We start from the raw sequence: 22,870 nt of genomic DNA on the forward strand, positions 1-22,870 counted from the left end.
GGTTAGTTTGCAACATGAGCCACACATCAGCCCCGCACCTGTGTCCCAACGGAGTCTATCAGTTAGCGGTGCGCACTCCCAAGGCCCATCCAGCCTGAACAGATGACAATGTGTCCCTGGCTCCCCATGGGGCCTCAGGTGCCCACACTGCTCAACCCAGGCCATCCCTATACCCTGTATTTTATGCCAAACGGGGCACAGGACCTGTCTGCCAACCAAGGTAACGGAGGTCAGGATGCACATAGGACTCCGTGGTCACCTGGGGCACAGGACTGGCCGGACCTGTCCATGGCCCTGTGGTGGATCACCCAAGGTGGCCACTCTTCGGCCAAGGCTCTCTTCTTACCCCGTCTCCTGAGTGGAGCAAGGTCTAGTGGTCCAGCAGCTTCTGGGTTTACAGCTGTGTCGCAGATGTTTCCTGGCAGGAGCCCTAGCACCCACTGGGGATGCTGTGCCTGCAGGTCTCCGTCTGTGGCCTCACAATGGATCGGCCATTGTTATGCACCATCTTTATCAGGATATTTCCAGGATATTTTTCCTCAGGCCGGCAGAGTGGCACTACAGTGCGGCCATCTTGCCGTGGACTCTTCCCCCTTGAGAGGCACTACTTTAGGCGAAACAGGCACTGATTGAATAGGTAATGCTACAGGGAAAAGCAAATTTGGGAATGATGTACAAATTATCTGTACAACTGACAAGAGCTCCATCTTTTTTTTTTTTTTGAAAACCTTTATTGTACAGAGAGAGCTCACAAATACGGGCCTACAACCCACCGGGCTGGCCACCACAGAGCCGAATGTCAGGAGCAAAGCACAGAGTATCACAGTATACAAAGGCAAAGAAACAGGAGAAATAACAAGCATCTTAGAGCAGTCACAGGAGATAAGAATTAGAAAGGTAGTTTTCTTATTTTTTGAAGGACGGGTTAGGGAGTACAGGAGTATGGCGGGCCGAGAAACAAACCAGAGGGGTGGGGCCGCGGCGGGCAGCAACACAACGATCGTAAAAAACACAGGAGAAACAAATACGAAATAGGCATACCAATAAGCACCGGTCAAAACAACGGACATGAGGAAAGGCCACTGCACACATCGTCCAATGCCCGCCCACCGCAGCTACCACCCGTCCCACCGAACAGCACAGAAAAGGACCCAAATACAAAAACAATACGAAACGTACCCCCAATAAAAAGAGAACCCCACATAAGGGGGGGGGGGGAAGGGAAAGGGGAAGAAGGAAAAGGAAGGGACTCTTACCCAAACACCCGCCCCCGGGCGACGAAACAGGAAAACAATAACCCGGTACAAAATAGACATTAAAAATAAAGAAAACACACCCAGCAAATCAGAATCATCGTGATACCGGAAAAATACCCCAGAAAGACGCCAGGGGGACAGACGACGAGACAGAGCCCCGAAAGAGGGGATACACAAGGGCCATAGAACCAAAAAGGGAGAAGAAAGGAGGAAAAAGACCCCCCAAAAACAGCAACAGACCCCCCCACCCACCCCACAAGCCCACCCTACACCCCTGCAGAAGGCTACGGCCAACCCCCCAGCAGCGTGCCTGTCGCCCTAAATAGAACCCGAAATATAGAAGAAAGAAACAAGGTAGAAACAAAGGCAAAAGAGAAGGGCCAGGGAAAGGAGGGAACATTACACACGGGAGAGGGCGAAAAAACAGTATTATCTGCAACCATCCCAACACCTGTGAAAAGGGGAGAGGCAGAGCCCACGGGAAGTTAACGATATCAGGATAAGTTTCAGGAGTCCCACGAAGTTACGCAACATCACAACAGCACATGTCGGTCATAGATCAAAAACAAGACTACCGCATATAATAAGTCAGTTCAGCCCTGTCCGCTTTTGTCCAAGGTTGTAATCATCCAAACAAACAAAGTCCAAACGACGAGGGACACAGGGTTCAGGAGTAAATCCAGCGGCAGTCCTGAGAAGAAACGTGAAAGAAAATACGGAGGATACAAAAAAGTTACGGTACAACCTTCGCACCGCAGGCACAGTTCTAAGGACAGGTCCAACGAGGCAAGCCCAGCTGGGTCGGCACAGGCGCCCCGGCCGGGGAGCCGACGCGATGAGAAACAGAAAGGATCATCGAGGCCTGGACAGGATGCAAACGGACCGCAGACCAGCGGCCGAGGCAACAAAGCAGGACGACGAAGGGCGTCGGAGAGTCTCCAATCCAAGGATGCGGTCTCCGCCGGAGGCACAGAGACCAGGAGCACACCAGCCGTACCCTGCAACGAGGAAGCCAAATCCGACGATGGGGGCCCGTATAATTCGAAAAGTGGGTCCGCCTCCACAGGGGAAACAGGCGCAGCCACGGAAGTCCGCCAGGAGTATAGTGCATCCAGGACAACTTGAAGTGCAGGAAACCCTTCACAAGATCCGACATCCGGGCCGCGTGGCGGGCCCCCAGTGCTCGCCCAGGCCCGGCAGAGACTCCCAGGGTCGGCCGCCATCTTAGGAGCCCAGCAAGCCCTCGGTCGTCGGGGGCCCCGGCCGGAGCACCACCAAAGCAAAAGGAGGTCAGCCGAACCGCGGCGGGGCGCCCCAAGGCAGGAAGGAGACCCACCAGAAGAAGGATGTTCGTCGGCCCCCTCGTGCCGCCGGCCCCGTTCTCCGAGCCCGGGCGGAAAATCCAAAATGGCCGGGCCGGGGAACAAAGGGGGAACCAAGCCGGATAAATGAGGAGGCTCTCCCGCAGGAGGCAGCGTCCGCACCCCAAGGCCCAGGCCAGTCGGGTCCGCCAACGGGCACAGCCGGCCTATTCGCACATCAGCCTCCGCAACCAGATCCACAGCGCCAGCAGGGGCCGACCATCGCGCTCCGTCACGTCCCGTCGCTGCAAGGAGGTCCAGGCCAGTCCGCCCCGAAGGCTCCGAGCGGGACCACCGCACAGGATCGACAGCACCCAGGATCACCGGAGCAACGGGTAAGTGTCCGCAAAGTGCCCGCAATACCGAAACACAGCAAGGAGGGCTTCCCGGGGCAGGAGAAATACAGGATAATCGAAGAAAACAGGCGGTTGAACGGAGCCGAGCTAAAACGCGGCCATCTCGGTCGCGAGCTAGGCTCCTCCAAGAGCTCCATCTTTGATACTGGTCCAATGTTATTGAGACAGCTTGTAGGCACTGACAGCATGCCCCATATACACGTCAGTGATAAAAATGTCTTCTTTTGCTGAGGGTGAAATCTGTGCTACTGGCTGATCTCTCATCGAAGGCAGAATCAGTGGCGTTGACGGGTCCTTTGCCAACAGTGGGCCCTCTGCAAATGGCTGGTATTTCAATTTCAACAGTGATGGTTTAGAATTTCAAATCCAAAATCTTAGTAGGTGTCATTGCAATGTTGTTATTTTTGGTGATGTCAAAGGAGCATACATGCTTGACACAGGCACTGCCATCATAGCTCCCAATGCTGAACAGGTAGTTCTTGATAGTCAGCAATGGCAATAATGCATTTTTCTTGGCATTTTTGCAGACATGAATGCCAGTCTTTTTATAAAGATTTATTGGACCTGGAGGTTCATCTCAATGTCATAACTCACTCTTTCACTTTATCCCAGAAGAGGAAACTGGTGACGGAAACCCATACCATATTGCCAGGCTCAATGTGTTGCTTTGTGGAGATAATTAAAGCATCATCAGATTCACTTAATGCTTCATAGAATGATTTTGCAAACAATAATGCTAATTCTGAAAATTCATTGACTAGTCTGCTGAAAATACAACAAAAACTGCAAATGACAATCAGTGTAAAATCTGGTAGTTGAAGCCTCGAAAGAGAGGAAGGGGCACTGTCTCTCCGCCCCACTGGGCAGTGTTTAGGGTTCCTAATTAACTGGACAAATGTCTATGGTCTATATTATAGTTCAATATTAATAGAGCTGCAGTAGAAAACTGCTGTTTAGCATTAGAGTACCAAGGGTTATCAGTCTGACGCGTGGGAAGTATTAAAGAATGTGAATCTATAGAAGAGTTTATTGAATTGAAGTTGCATTTATATAGCGCTTACTACCCCTGACAAGGCGTGAAGAACACCATACAGAGAAAACAGAAAACAATACAATATTTGTTATTTATAAATAAATGGTCTCATTCTCCTCACTCCTTACATACTACAGCCAGCTACGTCTAGCTTGCACATCATATTGCAGGATACAGTTTAGTTTTTTTGTGAGGGCTTGGCAATACTTAATGTCCTCTAACCAACCAGTTGTCTTTCTTAAGGCAACAAAACCTATCTCACTAACATCAGATAGGAGGTTAAAAGCAAAGTAATAAATATTTCATTCACGTCACCTTTAATAAGTACTTCTTGATGTTCTCATACTTCTCAAGTGTAAAAGAACCAGTGTGCTGTGGGATGAATTCCAAGCTCTCCAGCGTCTGTGTGTGCGATCGGCTCAACTGTTCAGGGCTGCAAAAAGAGGAACAAGCAGTACAAAGTGCAGTAAATAGTATACATAAAAATAGGAATCTCTTATGTGATTTTCCCAAAACCTAAGAAACGCTGTTTCAAGGTGTGTGAAGTCAAAGCAAAAACTAACCAAAGGCAATCGGAACCACAGATTGTTTTTCACTGTTTTGGGCACACAACTCAATTCACCTACCTGTCACGTTGTTGACGGCGGTTGGTAGTCAGAGCTACAGCAATGCTGTCCCATGCCTTTCTGGATTCCCCTTGTCCAGGGCTCTCACAACCCAGCTGGCTCCAGCACTCCTCAAAGACTGCTTTCCATTTCTCATCAGGAGACACTGCCAAGGTTCCAAGCTTCCGACTGACGAAAAAGACAAATTAAAAATCCATTGTTGCATGCCAAGATTGAGTAGAAGACATATCTGGATCCATGAAGAGAACGTGCTTTCTAGGTGGTGTTTATTTAATCTCTTCAAACATTTGTGAAGAACTCAACCTCTACGGTTTATTCCACAGGCACTGCCTACATTAAGTACATTCATTTACTTTTCGAACAAGTTACTTACTTTCGTTATCAATGTATCTGGTAGAGACACAGTCTAGCCGCAGATTCCCTAACTTAGAATATCCCCAGGCATCAAAAAATCTTCTTCCCCAGCTATACCTCTGAACGCCAGAGGGCGGCGTCACCCGGCTCAGTCCTGACGTCATCCACTGAAGTGACATCAATGGAGACATATAGGTCCCCCCTGCCGTGCTGACGTCAGTTTTCTTGCATGAAACTTTTCCGTCCCACAATGCGGAGCCACTACAAAAACCGTGAGAGTATAGGAACAGTGTGCTAAAAAAGAACACAAATCTGTGAAACAATAGTAACAAGAAATCTTAGAATGATGAGAAATCTCACCATGTGAAAAGAGTACTCAACACTTGAAGGGACCATGTAGAAAGAGTTCTCAATACTTGAAGGGACTGAAGGGAGCGAACAAAGCACCGGCCACTAGAAACAGTCTCGCCCAAGCTAAGAGCTGCACCCTTTTGGAGAGGCAATGGTATTGAAAATGAATGGCATGACAAACGAAGGACAGTTCGCAACCACAGGATGGAACCATATGAAAGACAGTCTGTAACCACAGGACGGAACCGTAAAGGACAACAAGACTGGAACAACATGGCTCATGTCGAGTGACCAACAGTGAGCAACAACAGAGAATGTCCACCACACTCCCCACAATGACCTATGAAGTGAAGCATAGACAAATAGAACCTCAACCCAATCGACTGCAGCATAAACAAGGTGACCCCAAGATAATGGAGAGAAACAGACAAGGGCGGAGGGAGGGTGGAAGAACATGAAAATCTCCTCGCCAGAAAACCAGGACGGAAGAGCTTTGAAGGCACTTTACCTAGCCACCCAAAACGAGAACGGATGGAGACCCAATGTGCCAGAACAGAACAACACACCCTGCCCATAGAGGCAGGTGAAATAGAGTACCCCTCAGAAGACCAAGGCCACCTGTAAGGAGGCAGGTGGGCAGAAACCACCTGGAAGGCCCTCGCAGAACGGGGAGGATGGGTGGGCGTTAAGGAATCTGCGGCTAGACTGTGTCTCTACCAGATACATTGTTACCGAAGGTAAGTAAATCGTTCAGCTGATAGAGACATCTAGCTGCAGATTCCTTAATTTAGAATAGATACCAAACACCATTGGAGGAAGGTCAGCGACTGAATACCCACCCAGTTCCAAAGAGAACTAACCCGCTGATAACATTTGTTAAAGCTGGGTCGGGTCGGGGACAATCGATATTTGCCCGGCGGTATTGCCTCTGTGGCCCTCTAGTTATTTAATCAATGAAGAGGCAGGCGCTGGAGACTGGAAGGCAGGAAACAAGGTTTTTATTCTCTCCGGAGGAGAACACCACAAAACGGGCAGAAGGTATCGTCCTGAGGTGCTCTACCTACATTTCTGAGGCCTGGCCTCTTATACACTGTTTTATGACTTTATTGCAGATTACATATTCATGTTAAAGCTTTGATGTATGGAAAAGACATTCCCGGAACTCCCCTTTGGGCCCGTTCCCACACACATTTACAGTTGAAGTCCCCACCCTAGTCGCAACAGGTGATGAGTATCGCGCAGCTGGGTATTCCGCCGATTCACGGAATGTGGGGGGTTTGATCGGGTCTCATGGAGTGGGGGCTTTGATCAACCCGGGGATCCTTTGATGGGGGAAGCTTTCTATTGTACGGGGAGGGGCAAGGAATGGTATCGGCAGAGCTGGGTGTCGGCCTGGGAACGGGGAAGACAAACGGGCACACGGGGAGAAAAGGGGGTTTGCAGCTAAGGGCCGGGGATCATGAAAGGGAAGAAGGGAGGTGTCGCGCTGGGAACAGGATGAGGGCCTGGGGCAGAGCAGCGCCGAAGAGGGGTTTATGGTTCAAGGCAGGTGCAAGCAGGGGGTTGGTCAGCGTGCAGGCTTAGTGAGGGCGAAGGGCTATATCAGGGGCCAGCGGCATGAAAAGGGTTCGCTCTGATCAGGGAATCTTAAAATGGCGGGTGCGCACGACAAAAGTGTGGCATCAGGGGAAGAGGCAAGATGGCGCAGATAATGTTCACCAAACCGTACTAATTTTCAACACATTGCCAAACACAGAGGGGACAGCAAATGCCGGCGCGGCTGACACCAGACCAAGAAGCAGGGGAGCTATAAAAAAAAGGGGGCAAAGGCACCACAACCCTGCAGAGGACAGACCAGACCGGACTCGTCCAGGCAGGAACGAAAGGAAGACACAGAACCAACGAGGTCAGTGCATAAAAGAAGAAAGTTAATAAACTTCTGCAAAAAGAAGTTCAACTGAGCACCAGATCCCATGGGTCCGCAACAGACACAGTCAGAGCATACAAACTAAGCATACATGACAGTGGATGCCAAGGAAGGAAGGTGAGGGAACAGCGTCACCATGCCTAGATATAGAGAAAATGGACTACCAGAAGAAACATGTATGTGGAAGACAGGATACAAACAAGGAGTCAGTGTGTACCATGAGAACTACACCACACCTCTGCAAAAGACCAAGAATTGAAGCATTCGGTAGTCAAGCCGCCACCGTACCCAGAGGTACCAACGGTGAAGAAAAACCGGGAAGACACAGAGGGCTCACTCCCATAAGAGAGACTGAGAAGGAGGGAGAGAGAAAGAGATTTGGGGTAAAGACCCCCCAATACTAGGGCAAGTGAAAACCTAGTAAGCGTGCTCTCTCTCTCACTGTGGATAAGCTCAAGACATGCATATACGTACACACACACACACACACATATATATATATTCACTGAAAAAACCATAGGTTATAGACCATATATAGTTAGGAATTAGCATTATCAAAACCTTATTTTACTCACACAAAACCATTGAAATTCGCATATATAGTTAGTTGCACTAACTATATATCGCGCACCCGCAATCCACTGCTGATGATGTCACATATTACATCATTCATGACATGGTCAGTGACATCACTGATGACATCACTGATGACATCTCAAATGACATCACTGATGACATCATCCAGTGACTGTGTGTTTCTGTAAAGTTTAAATATGTTTTACATATTGAAGAATGAGTGGATGTATAAGTGTCTGAATGAAGGTTTTAGTATGTGCGTGATTGACTGTATGAGTGAGTGATTAAATGCGTCTTACTGAATGCATGGGTTAGTGACTAAACTGTCTGAAAGTGTGCATCAGTATGTCTGTTGTTGTGCAAGCTGCTGCATGTGTTGATCAGTAGCTATATGAGTGGCTATATGGGTTATTGATTGGTTGCCCAAGTATTTGTATGGGAGACTGAGTGTGTGTGTGGCTGGCTGGGAGGTGTGTGACTCTGTGCAGATCAATGTGTACTTGTATCAGTGATTGTATAAGAGAGTAAGTATGTGTTAGTATATGTTTGAAAATGTAAGGTGTTCTGTGTTTAACTGTATAGATGAGAAAATGGTAGTGTGATTGATTCTTTACAGGACTGACTAGGTGTGTGAGTAACTCCATGGATGAGTGGCAGAGTGTGAGTGTCTGCATAGGTGTATGAGTGCATATGATAGTGTTGTAAAGATGAGTGATTGTATGTATGAATGATTGTATGGGTGAATGAGTGAATGTGTGTGTAGACGTAGGAATCAGTGAGTGCGTATGTAGTAACTAGTATTGGTGTGTCAATGGTTTCAAAAATCATACTCTGTATTTAACACTGGGTGTAACAGAGGTTATATTAGAGTGTGAGGAGATGCATTGTATTATCACATGAATGATATCATCAGTGATGTGATCATTGATGTCAAATGAGATGTCATCAGTGATGTCGTAAGTGATGTCATTTGAGATGTCATCAGTGATGTCATCAGTGATGTCACTGACCATGTCATGAATGATGTAATATGTGACATCATCAGCAGTGGATTGCGGGTGCGCGATATATAGTTGCTGCAACTAACTATATATACGAATTTCAATGGTTTTGTGTGAGTAAAATAAGGTTTTGATAATGCTAATTCCTAACTATATATGGTCTATAACCTATGGTTTTTTCAGTGAATTTTCTAGGTTTTGTAAATGCTAATTCCTAACTATATATAGTCTATAACCTATGGTTTTTTCAGTGAATTTCAATTGTTTTTTAATAGCAAATATCAAATGGTGTAAAATATGTTCTTCTTTTAAAGGAAAAATATATTTTATATGTATTTAATTGAATTTTTTTATGTCTTTAATTTTTTTTTTGTTTCGCTACCGGTCCGCGGACCGGGTAGCTTCCCGTTAGCTCAATTTGGTGCCGCGCCCCGATCCGCGCACCGGGAAATGTTCCGTTAGCGCAACTCCCGCGATCGAACACAACATCGTGACGCGTCGCTTTCCGGAGCGCTAACCGGTTCGCGCACCGGACGCTGACTGCGCGAAAATTAGGAAAAAAAATAATTTTGGGGGGACATATATGGGTCTCCTCATCCACCCTCACAAAACCTAGGGGGTCAGGATATGTTTCCCTTGCCCCCTTTTACACAATCCCAGCATTGTTTAGCATCCATCTTGTGTCCAAATTAGACCTTAATGCAAGATGGCGGACTCCCGTTACGCTACCGGTAAGCTACCCGGTTCGCGTACCTGGTAGCGCCTCTACCGCGAAAAAACTGAATTTTTTTTATTTTTATTTTTTGCCCCGCGGGACCCTTTAATAGCCCCCTCATCAATCCTAGGGGGTCAGGAGGGGTCTACCTTGCCCCCTTTCATTAATTTCCCCCTTCGTTTATTTCCACCTCTTGTCTCTCGATCCTACCAAGAGACAAGATGGCGGCCGCTCCGGACTGTTTAGAATGTTGACAGACACCGGAAAGCCAATCAGCTTCGCTTCGCGAAGTTCCGTTACGCGTCAGGTACGCGAATCGGGGCGCTAACCGGAGCGCTGTTACAGATATATATATATTTTTTAACGTTAATTTATCAAAATCCACTGGAGCACATATATTGAGACCTAGCAAAGGCACATCGGACAAAAAATATCTACAATTTTGCCAAGTTTCGTGGAAATCCATTCAGCCGTTCGAGCTAAAAGTGAGTCCAACAGCCCTATGGAAAATTGCATGGGAAAAACGCGTTTTGGGACCCCCCTTTTTTCTCGGCCCCCCCTTGACGAAACCCCCCCAAATTTTCGGGGCTGCTCAGAAACAAAATGTTCCATTTTCCTGAAAATTTCAGCCAATTCCGTCCTCAAACGCCAAAGGTATTCGACATAGAATTTTCAAAAATCCCATCTATATATACCTACTGGCGACCGCCAGTAGGTAATATATATATATATATATATATAACTCGCACTCGTCCCACACGAACCAGCGTACCCACGTAGCCACCAGGTACCACCAGTCCAGAAAACGAAAGTTGACCCAGGCTGAGGTGAATAAATATTTATTTGGATTCAAAAATCGCCACCAGCAGAACGTTTCGGCCTTCTCAGAGGCCTTGATCACATGACGTTAAGGGAGGGACACAAACTTTTTAAAGTGCAACGAATGGTGAAACATGATTGGTGGTTCCCAATGCGAGGTAATAGACATAGTAAACAGTTTTTGTATCAATACACGAGCAGTATTTACAACAGCAGAAACACCAACATTTCATTAAGGGAATATTTGATTTCACAATCGTTAAAATCATTCATAAAAACCCATAAAAATTGGCGGAAACAATAATAGTGATCATGAGACAAAAACAATACTGTAAAATGTCACAGATTCTGTAATGAATTTTCACTGTGTTTCCGCTTTTTGACTAATGTCATAGTAATGCATGTGTAAAAAATAAGAAGAATAAAACCCAAGTGGGTAAAGTTGTATGTTCATATATGTTTTGTACCAGACACCAGAATATAAACTATTCAGATTCTTCTAGTAACCAGGGGGCTTAAAACCCCACCTTACCACCAACTCATGCAAATTAAGGAAAATAAAACAAGAGAAGAAGGTGTAAGTGTAAAAGTGTAAACACTTAAACTTAAAGTGTTATAATGAAAGCCCCTACGATGGTGAACATGGGGTACAATTTCATAATCTAATGAACTAATCTTAACAACCACGGGTCAACTGCAACAGCTAGCAAGCTGGAATTTCCAGTTTATTCGGATGGCTTAACTATGCCTATGCTGATTGCTGGGAGCCTTAAAGACAGGGTCCTGTCATGGAACACCCATTGCTTTTAAATAGGGTACAGTTGGGTTGTACACTTACCGCTGACAACCTGGCAACCTAATAAAAGGCAAAATTAGGATTATAAATGTGTGTGGAAATCCACACTGATGTTGAGACCCATGGGAGACCTAGTATCCAGATCGAGGATATATTTAGTATCTAGGGCCCACAACGTTGCCTCCCGGTTGCCGCCTCTACGTAAGGGTGGGACCGCGTCAATGGCAACATATCTTAGAAGATGACTTTGTTTGCCATGATGTTCCTTAAAATGACGCGCCACTGGGTAAGAGGGGTCCTCAGTATTGATTGCCCTAATGTGCTGGAGTATCCTTTTGTGCACCTGCAACTTGGAGCTACCCACGTATTGCAGGGCACAGGGACACTCCAGCACATAAACTGTGTACTCCGTTTTGCACGTGAGTTGTTTTGTGATCAGCCGGGGAATTTCAGAGAAAGGAGTCAGGTATTGGGTTTTATTGATGCCATGTTGACAGGCTTTGCAGGAGGAACACCTTTTAAAGCCCTTGATCGCTTTGAACCAAGGGGTCACTGTAACCACCTCAGGGCTGGATTGACCAATGCTTCCCTCAGTGAAAATGCCCTTTTGGAAGAGAAGCTGGGTTTTCCTGGCATTAGGTGGCCTATGATTGGGTCATTGTTGACAAGATTCCAGTTTTTCTTAACGATCTTACGTAATGCCTGGAATTGCTGATTGAATGTCAACACCAGTCTGACTGGTTGATTGGTATTATCAGTCTCCTGTATTGAGCCCTTCCGAGGTTGTAAGGCAACCTCCCTAGGCATAGCATTAACCTTTCTGATCGCAGAATCAATGATTGTCAGAGAATAACCCCTGGCTAAAAAACGTGCCTTACTGTCATCCTGAGCCTGTCTACACTGTTCCTCCGTGCTACAAATGCGTCTGATCCGCAGCATCTCCCCAAAGGGGATGCTGCAGATCAGGTGTGCCAGATGGTGACTTCTCTCGTGGAGAACAGTGTTTCCAGCGGTGGGTTTGCGAAACAGTGTGGTTTATAGTTTGTTATTACTAACTAGGACCCGAACGTCTAAGAAACGCACGCTCTCGTGACTCATATGGTGGGTGAACTCTAGGTTAAATGCGTTGATATTGAGCTGCATGATGAATTCTAAGGCCTCCTGTTCGGTACCGCGCCAAATTAAAAAGATATCATCAATGTAGCGATACCATTGAACAATCTGCTCTGCCACGACCAGATGGGGCGACCCCATGAGGACCTGTCTCTCCCAGTAGCCCATATGCAAACAGGCATAACTGGGAGAGAAACAGGCCCCCATGGCCACCCCCCTGATCTGCTGGAAACATTGGCTGTTAAACTGAAAATAGTTATTGTTCAAGCAGAAGGAGGTCATTGACATCAGCATCTTGTTGTGCTCTGCAAACTGAACCGATCTATTATCCAAGAAATATTGTATAGCCCTTAACCTGTCACAGTGTCTGATGCTGGTATATAACGATGATACATCGAGTGTAATTAACCAGTACCCAGGTTGCAATTCTACAGATTCCAATTTTCTTAAGAAATCGCTAGAGTCTTGTACATAAGATGGCAGAGCAGTAACAAAGTCTTGGAGAAAAAAGTCGATGTATTTTGTGACATTCTCCAGCAGACCGTCACTGACAGAAATGATAGGTCTGCCTGGTGGCTTGTGGGAATCCTTGTGAATTTTGGGGATTAAGTAGAATACCGGCATCACCGGAAAGTCTTTTTTCAAAAACTTAAACTCGTCAAGACTCAAGAGGCCCGCACTTTTCCAACTCAATAACAGGCTCCCCAGTCCATTCTGAGCCTGTCTTATGTCAGTGAGTTCACAACGTTTGTAACAGGATGCGTCATGAAGTTGTGAATATGCCTCTTCTAAATACAAGGTTCGTGGCCATAGCACGACATTGCCCCCTTTGTCGTCCTGGCGAACAATGATTGAATTGTCAGCTTGTATTTTCCTGACCAAGGTATTGTATTGGTTGTTATGAATACTGTTTTTACATTGCATTTTCAAAGTAGAAACATGTAGCTGCCTAATCCCTGCAATGGTAAGGTCGTGGAAAATGTCAAGATTGTCATGTAAAGTCAATGGTGAAAATGTTGACTTTGGTTTGAATTTTGTTAGTCCAGGTGCATTGAACACCACAGGTTCATCTTGTGACGCTGTAAGTGCCCCTTCATCTCGTAAGGCAGTTAGATCCTGGAGTAAACCGGCATCCCCGGCCACTGGTCCCCGTGTTGATGGACCTCATGGAATAGAGTGTGGATTTGTCAAAAAATGGTTGTTCAAAAAATGTTTTTTGAGCTTTAGCTTGCGAATGAACTTGAATAGCTCTATTCTTGTTTGTGCGTAGTTGAAGTTATTTGCTGGACAATAGGAAAGACCTAGTGACAGAATACGGACATCAGATTCGTTAAGCACAATGGGGGTGAGATTGATCACTGCTGGACCCCCCAACTGTTGAGCTTTCCCGTATCTGCGCCAATTACTTCTGTTTGTTCCATCTTTTCATCGGTAAGTATTTCTTTTTTGTTTGCTCGCCTCCGGCTTGCTTTGCGTCATTGCGGCCGCTTGCGGTTCCGCTCTTGTTCACTTGTGAGTTTGGAATTCTTGGACGAAGTGTGGCTCGTCGATCTTGCCGAAGACAGTTTACCTCTTGTCCCAGCGAGAATTTGGTAAACCCCAACTTCGGGTTTGTTTTGCCACTGTCCGTGTCCGACCCACTTTCCGGAGCCGAACTGAAACCAGATGCTGAGGAAAGCAGACTCATGGCCGATGTTCCTGCTGCCGCTACTGAAGATGTGCCTGCCTTGCCACCGGAATTTGCCGCTTTGATGACATCGTATTTTTTAGCAAACGTGAATACACGGCCGTGTTGGTAATCGGCTTTATCCCGTTGAAATTTGAACGATTTGCGTTTTTTTATTATGTCTTCCTCTTTGAGCAACCTGCCCGTCATGTCCTCTCTTAACTTTTTGGACTCTGCTTCTGATCCTTTCTCCAACTCGAGAATTTCGATGTTGAGGGCGTCAATCTGCTGTTGTATGAGTGCGCGATCACTTTCTGCGTACTTCACTAAGATGGTTACTAGCTTTCGCGATGAGTCCAAATTGCATTGCGCCCATTCATCAAGCATATTGGGATCAGGTTGTTCATATGATGGTGCCAGCATGACACGCAAGCCCCGGGGAATGCGCCCCACCTCTAAGTATCTGCTCAGAGAGCGGTGCTCCCACCACTTAGACCAGAATGGGGCGGCGGCACTCATACTATTAGATCTCTCCGCCGCCTTTGACACGGTCGGTCATTCCATCTTGATCGACCGTGTCTCAGCATTGGGGGTTAACCATCTAGCCAGAGACCTTATAGCCTCTTTTCTGGCCAATCGATCTCAATCGGTGAAACTGGGCACCTTCTACTCGCCCACATCCACACTGCCGTGTGGAGTGCCCCAGGGATCATCGCTAAGTCCGACACTATTTAACATCTATGTGTCGGACTTGGCGAGGGTCATTAAATCGTATGGGCTGAGTTTAACCACCTATGCAGATGACACCCAACTGGTGTTGGCTGTTCATAGGAATGGACTGGCAGTTGCATCGAGATTCCAGGAGGCTATGCTAGCCATAGGTTCCTGGATGTCGATGAACTGTCTAAAATTAAACTCTGACAAGACGGAGGTGATGACCTTTGGCAATTTGTCTCCGGTATGGCCAGACAGCTGGTGGCCCACCGACTTTGGCCCCCCCGCCAGTACCGGTCGTCAAGGTCAGAAATCTTGGGGTCATATTTGACAGCAAATTAACATTTCTCCATCATGTTAATACTGTGATCTCATCCTCCTTTTTTACCCTCAGAAAAATCAAAAAATTACTCCCCTACCTATCTCCAGCTGCAGGAAAAACTTTGATAACAACTCTAATATTCTCAAAACTGGACTATTGCAATGCCCTCCTGCTAAATGCCCAACAGCAGGTAGTGGACAAATTGCAATCAGTCCAAAATGCTGCAGCAAGGGTACTACTTTCCATTCCAAAACACCACTCTGTTTCTGCGGCCATACGTCAACTGCACTGGCTTAGAGTCAGGAGCCGCATAAAATTCAAGGCCCTCTGTATCGCGTATAAGGCCATCCATAATTCGGGCCCTCAATTTCTAATAAAATCCTTCAAGATCTACACCCCGTGCAGGTCTCTTCGCTCTGCATCCAACTACCTTCTTCCTCTCCCTCGCACTAGAACAGCTGCCTGGGGAGATAGGCGCTTTTCAGTAGCCACTGCGAGGCTTTGGAATACTCTCCCTCTCACTATTAAGACCAGTCCTACCCTCTTAATTTTCCGAAAACAATTGAAAACATGGCTCTTTGATCAATGATTCCATTCACATTAACCGGTCAATGTATAATCCTCTGCGCCGAGACACCTTCGGGTATTTGTGCGCAATACAAATTTAATATACATAAACATAAACTTGGATTGCTCTCTCTTCATGGTTTTTTAAGTTTTTTGAAAGTGTCTCTAAGACTGTTGCTCGTTTGTTGCTCTGTAACAGGTTGGCCCGTGGTTGTCGGCTCCCCCACCGGGGAGTCATCAAACATGTCAAGAGCCGCCTCCTCTCTGCCCCTTAACGCATTGGCTGACATGGCGATTAAATAATGTGCAATAATGCTTGCTCACCCCCGCAAGACGAACAAAGAACCAGATGGCGTTGTTCGTCTATGAAGCTCAACTCCTTCACCGGACTCTCCATGTGCGCCACGCACTGACACCGCAGCGATCACCGGACCAAAATTGGGATGTCCGTCACTCGGTGCTCGTATTCGGCTATGCAGGGTTGATTTACGCGGTCCGGGGGCTGGCGCAGCTACTCCTCACCAGAGTTTCTTTGTCTTCCGGAACACCGAAAGAGACAGCTTCCTGCCGCGTCGCCCACGAGGAAGGAGGGGTCAACCTGAAGACCGTAGAAGCCAGGAACGGTCGTGTAGACACAACTCGCACTCATCCCACGCGAACCAGCGTACCCACGTAGCCACCAGGCACCACCAGTCCAGAAAACGAAAGTTGACCCAGGCTGAGGTGAATAAATATTTATTTGGATTCAAAAATCGCCACCAGAATAACGTTTCGGCCTTCTCAGAGGCCTTGATCACATGACGTTAAGGGAGGGACACAAACTTTTTAAAGTGCAAGTGCAACGAATGGTGAAACATGATTGGTGGTTCCCAATGCGAGGTAATAGACATAGTAAACAGTTTTTGTATCAATACACGAGCAGTATTTACAACAGCAGAAACACCACCATTTCATTATGGGAATATTTGATTTAATAATCGTTAAAATCATTCATAAAAACCCTTAAAAATAGCCGGAAACAATAATAGTGATCATGAGACAAAAACAATACTGTAAAATGTCACAGATTCTGTAAAGAATTTTCACTGTGTTTCCGCTTTTTGACTAATGTCATAGTAATGCATGTGTAAAAAATAAGAAGAATAAAACCCAAGTGGGTAAAGTTGTATGCTCATATATGTTTTGTACCAGACACCAGAATATAAACTATTCAGATTCTTCTAGTAACCAGGGGGCTTAAAACCCCACCTTCCCACCAACTCATGCAAATTAAGTAAAATAAAACAAGAGAAGAAGGTGTAAGTGTAAAAGTGTAAACACTTAAACTTAAAGTGTTATAATGAAAGCCCCTACGATGATGAACATGGGGTACAATTTCATAATCTAATGAACTAATCTTAACAACCAGGGGTCAACTGCAACAGCTAGCAAGCTGGAATTTTCAGTTTATTCGGATGGCTTAACTATGCCTATGCTGATTGCTGGGAGCTTTAAAGACAGGATCCTGTCATGGAACACCCACGGCTTTTAAATAGGGTACAGTTGGGTTGTACACTTACCGCTGACAACCTGGCAACCTAATAAAAGGCAAAATTAGGATTATAAATGTGTGTGGAAATCCACACTGGTGTTGAGACCCATGGGAGACCTAGTATCCAGATCGAGGATATATTTAGTCTCTAGGGCCCGCAACTTTGCCTCCCGGTTGCCGCCTCTATGTAAGGGTGGGACCGCGTCAATGGCAAAATATCTTAGAAGATACACACACATATATATATACATATCTTTTGTTATTTTTTGGGGGAATTTACCGAAATCAATTGGTCCAAATAGTATTAATGCAATATGTATGCAAGTAATTTTGTGATTACAATAGAAAGCCTTGTGTATTGGAACTTTATAACATTTATGCTCTTTTATCCCCTGATTTGTAATTGTTGTTGTTGTTTTTATTTTAATTGCACACACCACTTTACCAAACGGCATTTTAATGAATTTTGTATTCTACAAAAATTTTTTAAGATGACCGCGAGATTCACCAATGTTGTTGAAGTCCGTCTTTGATGTTAATGTAGTTATCGTGAGGCTTCACGAGTTGAACTGGCTGTTTGTTTTGCAGAGAAAAACGACATTGACGAAGCTGTGAGGCGAAACGCGTCTGTCGGGGGGTTGAGAGGTCTGTAATAAAGCACTTTTTCGAGGATACCAGTGTGCTGTCTGTTTTCAGCGTCTGAATAATGCTGAAAGTGTTGGAATATATATACATATAGATACATATAAAAAAATATATATTTATACACATATATACATATATATATATATATATATATATATACATATACACATACATATCCACAACACATATTCGTCTTGGAATAATTCCGCACGCACTTACGGACAAATGCTTGTAATGTTCTTGATTTTATTTGGCAGCAATCTTTCCGACAAATTACAAGCCAATGCGTTTCAGTCTGCACGCAGACTTTTGTCACGGGTAACCAGTGCTGATATCAGCGCTTGTATTTCAAATAACACATGATGTTCCATCACATCCTGGTTTCACAGCACTTGGCATTCTGGTAGTTGTAGTTTATGAATAACGTATCTAATCATCATAGTGCCTAAATAACGTGACTAGTGTATTATTTCTTTAAACATACGTGACAGTGAATAAAACCTTTTGCTATCGACTCACTTGTTTCCTCACGTTTTTAACATCACAACAATCTAATATTCGAATTCTCACGCTTTGTCAGCTTTTGACAGATATCATAATCATTACCTTATTTTTCATATTCCGCATTTTGTATCCTACCATTCTTACAATCAGATCATACCCTCAAGTGGGTCTAGATATCATTAATAATCAAATACTTGGGTCACCACCCTAACTATCAATAGTATTCGTTCAAGTCCAATTCTGCCCTCTAGTGGGCTCCTTGTAATGACTGACTAATAACATGATACTATTGTCGCAAGTTATTTTCTAAACAGTGAGTCTTTACCAATTAATGTATGTAATAGTGTTTTAAAATCGTATTGCTAACACCTTGGACAGTGTGTTTGAGACCATTCTCATAATACATATAAAAATTCAACAAAATTGGGGGGAGAGAAAAGGAATTGAAGATTTTTTTCTTCGATTGCATATCAATCTGGTCAGAAAAGTGGATGTTTTTTTCAAAGATAAAATATATATGCCTATTTTTGCGCAATTGTGATATCTAGTTCATGTTTGCATAAACGCCCTTTCACAAATGTGAATGCATTTCTTCATCTTTATTGAGCCCATACGGGCCAGGGTCCTGAAGGACAGAATGTGTCTTGATCCCTTTTGTCTTAAAGTTTTTTCACGGTTGCCTCCTCGCACATGGCAAAGAACCATTTCCACTGCATAGAATTTCAGTTTTTTCCAGTCACTGTTGTGGTACTTCTCCATATGTTCAGCCACCGCGTAACTCCGATCCTTGTTCGTTGTTGCTCGTACACGTTCGAGTATGCGTTTTTTAAGTTCACACACAGTGCTCCCCACGTATTTTAGTTGGCAAGAGCATTCAATTATGTAAATCACAAATTGGCTTTTACAGTTTATCAATTAATTTATTCTCCACTTTTTTCGATTTGCCATGGTGATTTCTTTAGTGTTTTGAGCTATCTGGCACACTTAACAAATCATACACTTATAGAATCATTTGGTATCAAGCCATGTCTTTTGTGATATATATATTCCTGCGAAATCCCAAAGCATCAGCATCCACAGCGGAACAACACCAGGTCACAGACTCCAAAAGCTGGTGTGAAAGTAGATATATATATATATATATATATATATATATATATCCATACATATAGAGGCGTATATATAAACAAATTGAAAGCAAGGGAAAGAACTCGAGGAGCATGCCCCAGGTAAAAAGTGACTCCATAAGAGGTACCAACAGCACCAGTGGGAAGCAGGACACAACAATGTCAAGACACTGAAAAAGCAACAGCATCCCGGCAACGGGGAAGGAACCCTGGCCTCCCGTGAGACAGGCGGGGACACTGACCACTACACTCGCAAGGAAAGAGTAAAAAAATACACAGACATAAGTCTGAAAGAAAAGAAAGCAATATCATGTTTAGTGTTGACTGAGAGCCCACAACCAGAGAGACACCTGGAGTGGAACACAGACCACTAGGCCACAGTGGGCCAGAACCCAGCAGCAGAGACCAGGAGCAGAAGCACCTAACCCTCTGCATGGCAATTATCAAAGGGATCGAAGTCCCCGCCAGGAAAGTGCAGATGGAAATAGAAAACAAGGCAACGCACAACAGTGACGTAGCTGGCGGACATTCCACTGCCCATAGACAAAAACCCCACTGGGCCCGAGCCATGAGAGAAGACATAAGCACTTCCCCGCAAAAGAATGGGCCAGAATAGAACTTAGCCAAGACAGGGACGCAAGGAACACCGCCGGCACCCTGTGACAGCGAACATTTCTTGTGTGTATACAAACACTAAGAAACTATGACGGAACGGGACCACTCGCACCCAAGGGGCACGTGCCGACAGGTAGAAAGAGCACATCGAAGTCGAAAGAACACGTCATGGAGAGCCAGGCGTAGCAGAAACCCAAACATCACTTCGGGTAAGAGTGCCTCCACAGAGGCAGGAGAAAGCTACAGACCAACCCGTAGACAACAACCCAGAAGCCCCAGGAGAGAGCCACACTAAACCTGTGGGTCTCACCAGAGGGGACGTCCTACCACAGTAGGAAGAGCGGGACGAAGCAGGAGACCCACAGTATAGACAGAAAATAATCATTCCGAAAAAGGCTCAGCGGAAGCATTCGAAACTTCCAGTGTAGGAAGAGCAGCTATACAATAGCCAACAAGTACCCCACATAGGGAATGGCACATCCCTATAAAAACAAGAGACACCTCGAGACTAGCTCTTAGGCAAACGGCTCAAAAATAAAATGCAGAAACAGGTGGTAAGCTGTAGCAAAAGAAGGACAAGATGGTGAAAAGCGGCACAGTCCGTCTGGGTAATAACGTCTTGAACCCAGAGACAGAGCACCAGACAAAGAAGTGACAATACTGTAACCACATGCAAATTCCACAACAAGGACTATAAACCATGTAACTCATGGAAACTCAGACATGCGATGTTGAACCGCCAGTTAGCATGTCTGTCGAACAAGGTGACCCCATCAACGGGTAAATCCCTAAGACGCTCCTGGACATTGGCAGGGAACCGGGAGCAGCGGGCCCCGCCGTCGCTTGAGGTCGGTGACCACCGTGACTACTTCTTGTGCTTACCTGCAGCAGGAGAGTGACATCCATGGGAACGACTCAGTGACCTATTCTGAACCGATCCTCCTGCACGAGAAGGAGACCTGCGGCATGAGGGCTCCGAACAGGACATCCGGGTGGAGAGTGACTTCATGCGACGTTCCTGTAAGGACTTCAGCTTCACCCGTCGGCAGGTGTCGCACTCTTTGGAGTCGTGGTGCTCGCCCAAGCATCACTTACAGATCGCATGTGGATCCGTCGCCAACATCTACCATATACAGGATTCTCACACCTTGAAGCCCGAAGGCATCACACACTGTTCCCGGATGCCAAAAGGTATTGAGAAGGCCTGAAAAACAAAAAACAGGCCAGAGGTAACCGCTTCCCAGGATCTGTGTTGGAACGCCGAAAAGAAGAAAACTGACATCAGCACGCTGGGGAGGGACCTATATGGCTCCACTGACGTCACTTCCGTGGACGACGTCAGGATGGAGCCGGGGGACGACGCCTCCTGGCGTGCAGAGGTTCTGCTGGGGAAGAAGATTTTCCGGATCCAGTCTGATGCATGGGGATATTCTAAGTTAAGGAATCTGCTGCTAGATGTTTCTATCAGATACATTTTTTAAAAGCTTTCCACCATTGAGGGAGGTATCCTAAACAATGTTCATAAAATTATAACTAACCAGAAAAATAAAGCTTGCAAAGCACCTAAAGCAATCTCTACAAAATTCCAAATGCTCTTTTGCTTCTCTGGAGAAAAAATCCAGACACAAAGTAGTTTCATCCCCAGAAACATGCACAAACGTGCTCCAATGATAGAAAGAACCAGGGAGGTCCTACATAAACCCTGGGGTAACTAGTATAGTGTGTTGCTGGTCCCAGGGCCACCACAAACTGGATGCAGAACCTCACTGGAAGCAGGCTGCAGCAGACTGGACTCAGACTTGAAGCTGAAGGTATTCCTTAGCTATCAACCAATCTCATTCTTCATATTGGGAGGTTTTCTTGTCCAAGTGCACAAATAAGGAGATGTGGTCGACTAGAGTTAAAATGCAAACAAAAGCAGTTACTCTCTAAACTATATAGATATAAACCCACACTACCACCTCCTCTCCTCACACCAGGGCTTTGCCCACAACACTGCCAAGATAATCCACTGAGAGTACAACTATTGCCCATTGGATTGTTGCACAGAACTATTAACTTTTGATGAATGTTGCAGTTCTTGTTTTACACAGTTAGCACCTCTCGTTCACTGAGGCAATATACTACAGTGACTGGTATTTAGATACAGAGCAACAGAAAGAGGGAAGGGTGAGGAGCGAATGGCATGAAGGAAAATAAATGACTTTCTTGGTATGGCAAAGCCCCCATGCAAATCCGCCTCCTTTGGATATGAGAACAGTAATTGCACTTGCATGCAGCCCTCTCACTGTGGCCTGTGGGAACAACCCTATAACACTGACCATGGAGTCGCAGAAAACAGGATCACAAAAAATAATGATGCCACTGTGTTTTGAGTAATCACTGACTTTCACTGTGCAACCTTTGAAGAAGGGCTATATAGCATCTGGGCAGAGGGGAGAGTGGTGAGATGAAGGAGGGGAAGGGGAAAAAGATGTAAGCCAGTTAAACAAGCATTGGCAAGGCCAATATGAACTGCCTTACTAAAGTGATATAATGTTAAAACACAGGAGGAAAAGCAACCACGAATTTTAAGTTATCTCGAAACTAATAATAAGCGGCTTGGTTTATTTTTTCAAAAACTGCTCACCACAAGAAATTTAACAGAATATAAAAAGCCTGCTGCAGGTTATCCAGCAAAAAAATAACACACAAATGTACACTAAACCCACATCAACTATCTCCCTAAATGGACAGTGATCCAGGCTGTATTCGCTGACCAGAGGCACTTCTTCTGGCCCATCTGTTGTTTGCGCTGTGCACAGTGAAATTTATAATGTCTCAATATGCAGACAACATGCTTCTCACATTGTAAGAGACCGAGGCCTCCTTGCATGAATTAATACCACAACTCAC

The 22,870-nt window shown here is 45.5% G+C and overlaps 1 protein-coding gene across 2 annotated transcripts in view; it reads right to left on the reverse strand.

Moving 5' to 3' along the window:
• Window positions 1–22,870, reverse strand: part of ALS2 (alsin Rho guanine nucleotide exchange factor ALS2) — a 1,284,778-nt gene that overhangs the window by 301,215 nt on the left and 960,693 nt on the right. For both annotated transcript variants that reach the window (XM_078680222.1, XM_078680224.1), the window contains 2 exons: window positions 4,633–4,800; window positions 4,322–4,439 (listed from right to left, as the gene is read on the reverse strand). In XM_078680222.1, the coding sequence (XP_078536348.1) occupies window positions 4,322–4,439; window positions 4,633–4,800 (286 nt within the window). The remainder of the gene's footprint in view (window positions 1–4,321; window positions 4,440–4,632; window positions 4,801–22,870) is intronic.

This window comes from Lissotriton helveticus, chromosome 3_1, assembly GCF_964261635.1.
Source record: "Lissotriton helveticus chromosome 3_1, aLisHel1.1, whole genome shotgun sequence".
Lineage (NCBI taxonomy): Eukaryota > Metazoa > Chordata > Amphibia > Caudata > Salamandridae > Lissotriton > Lissotriton helveticus.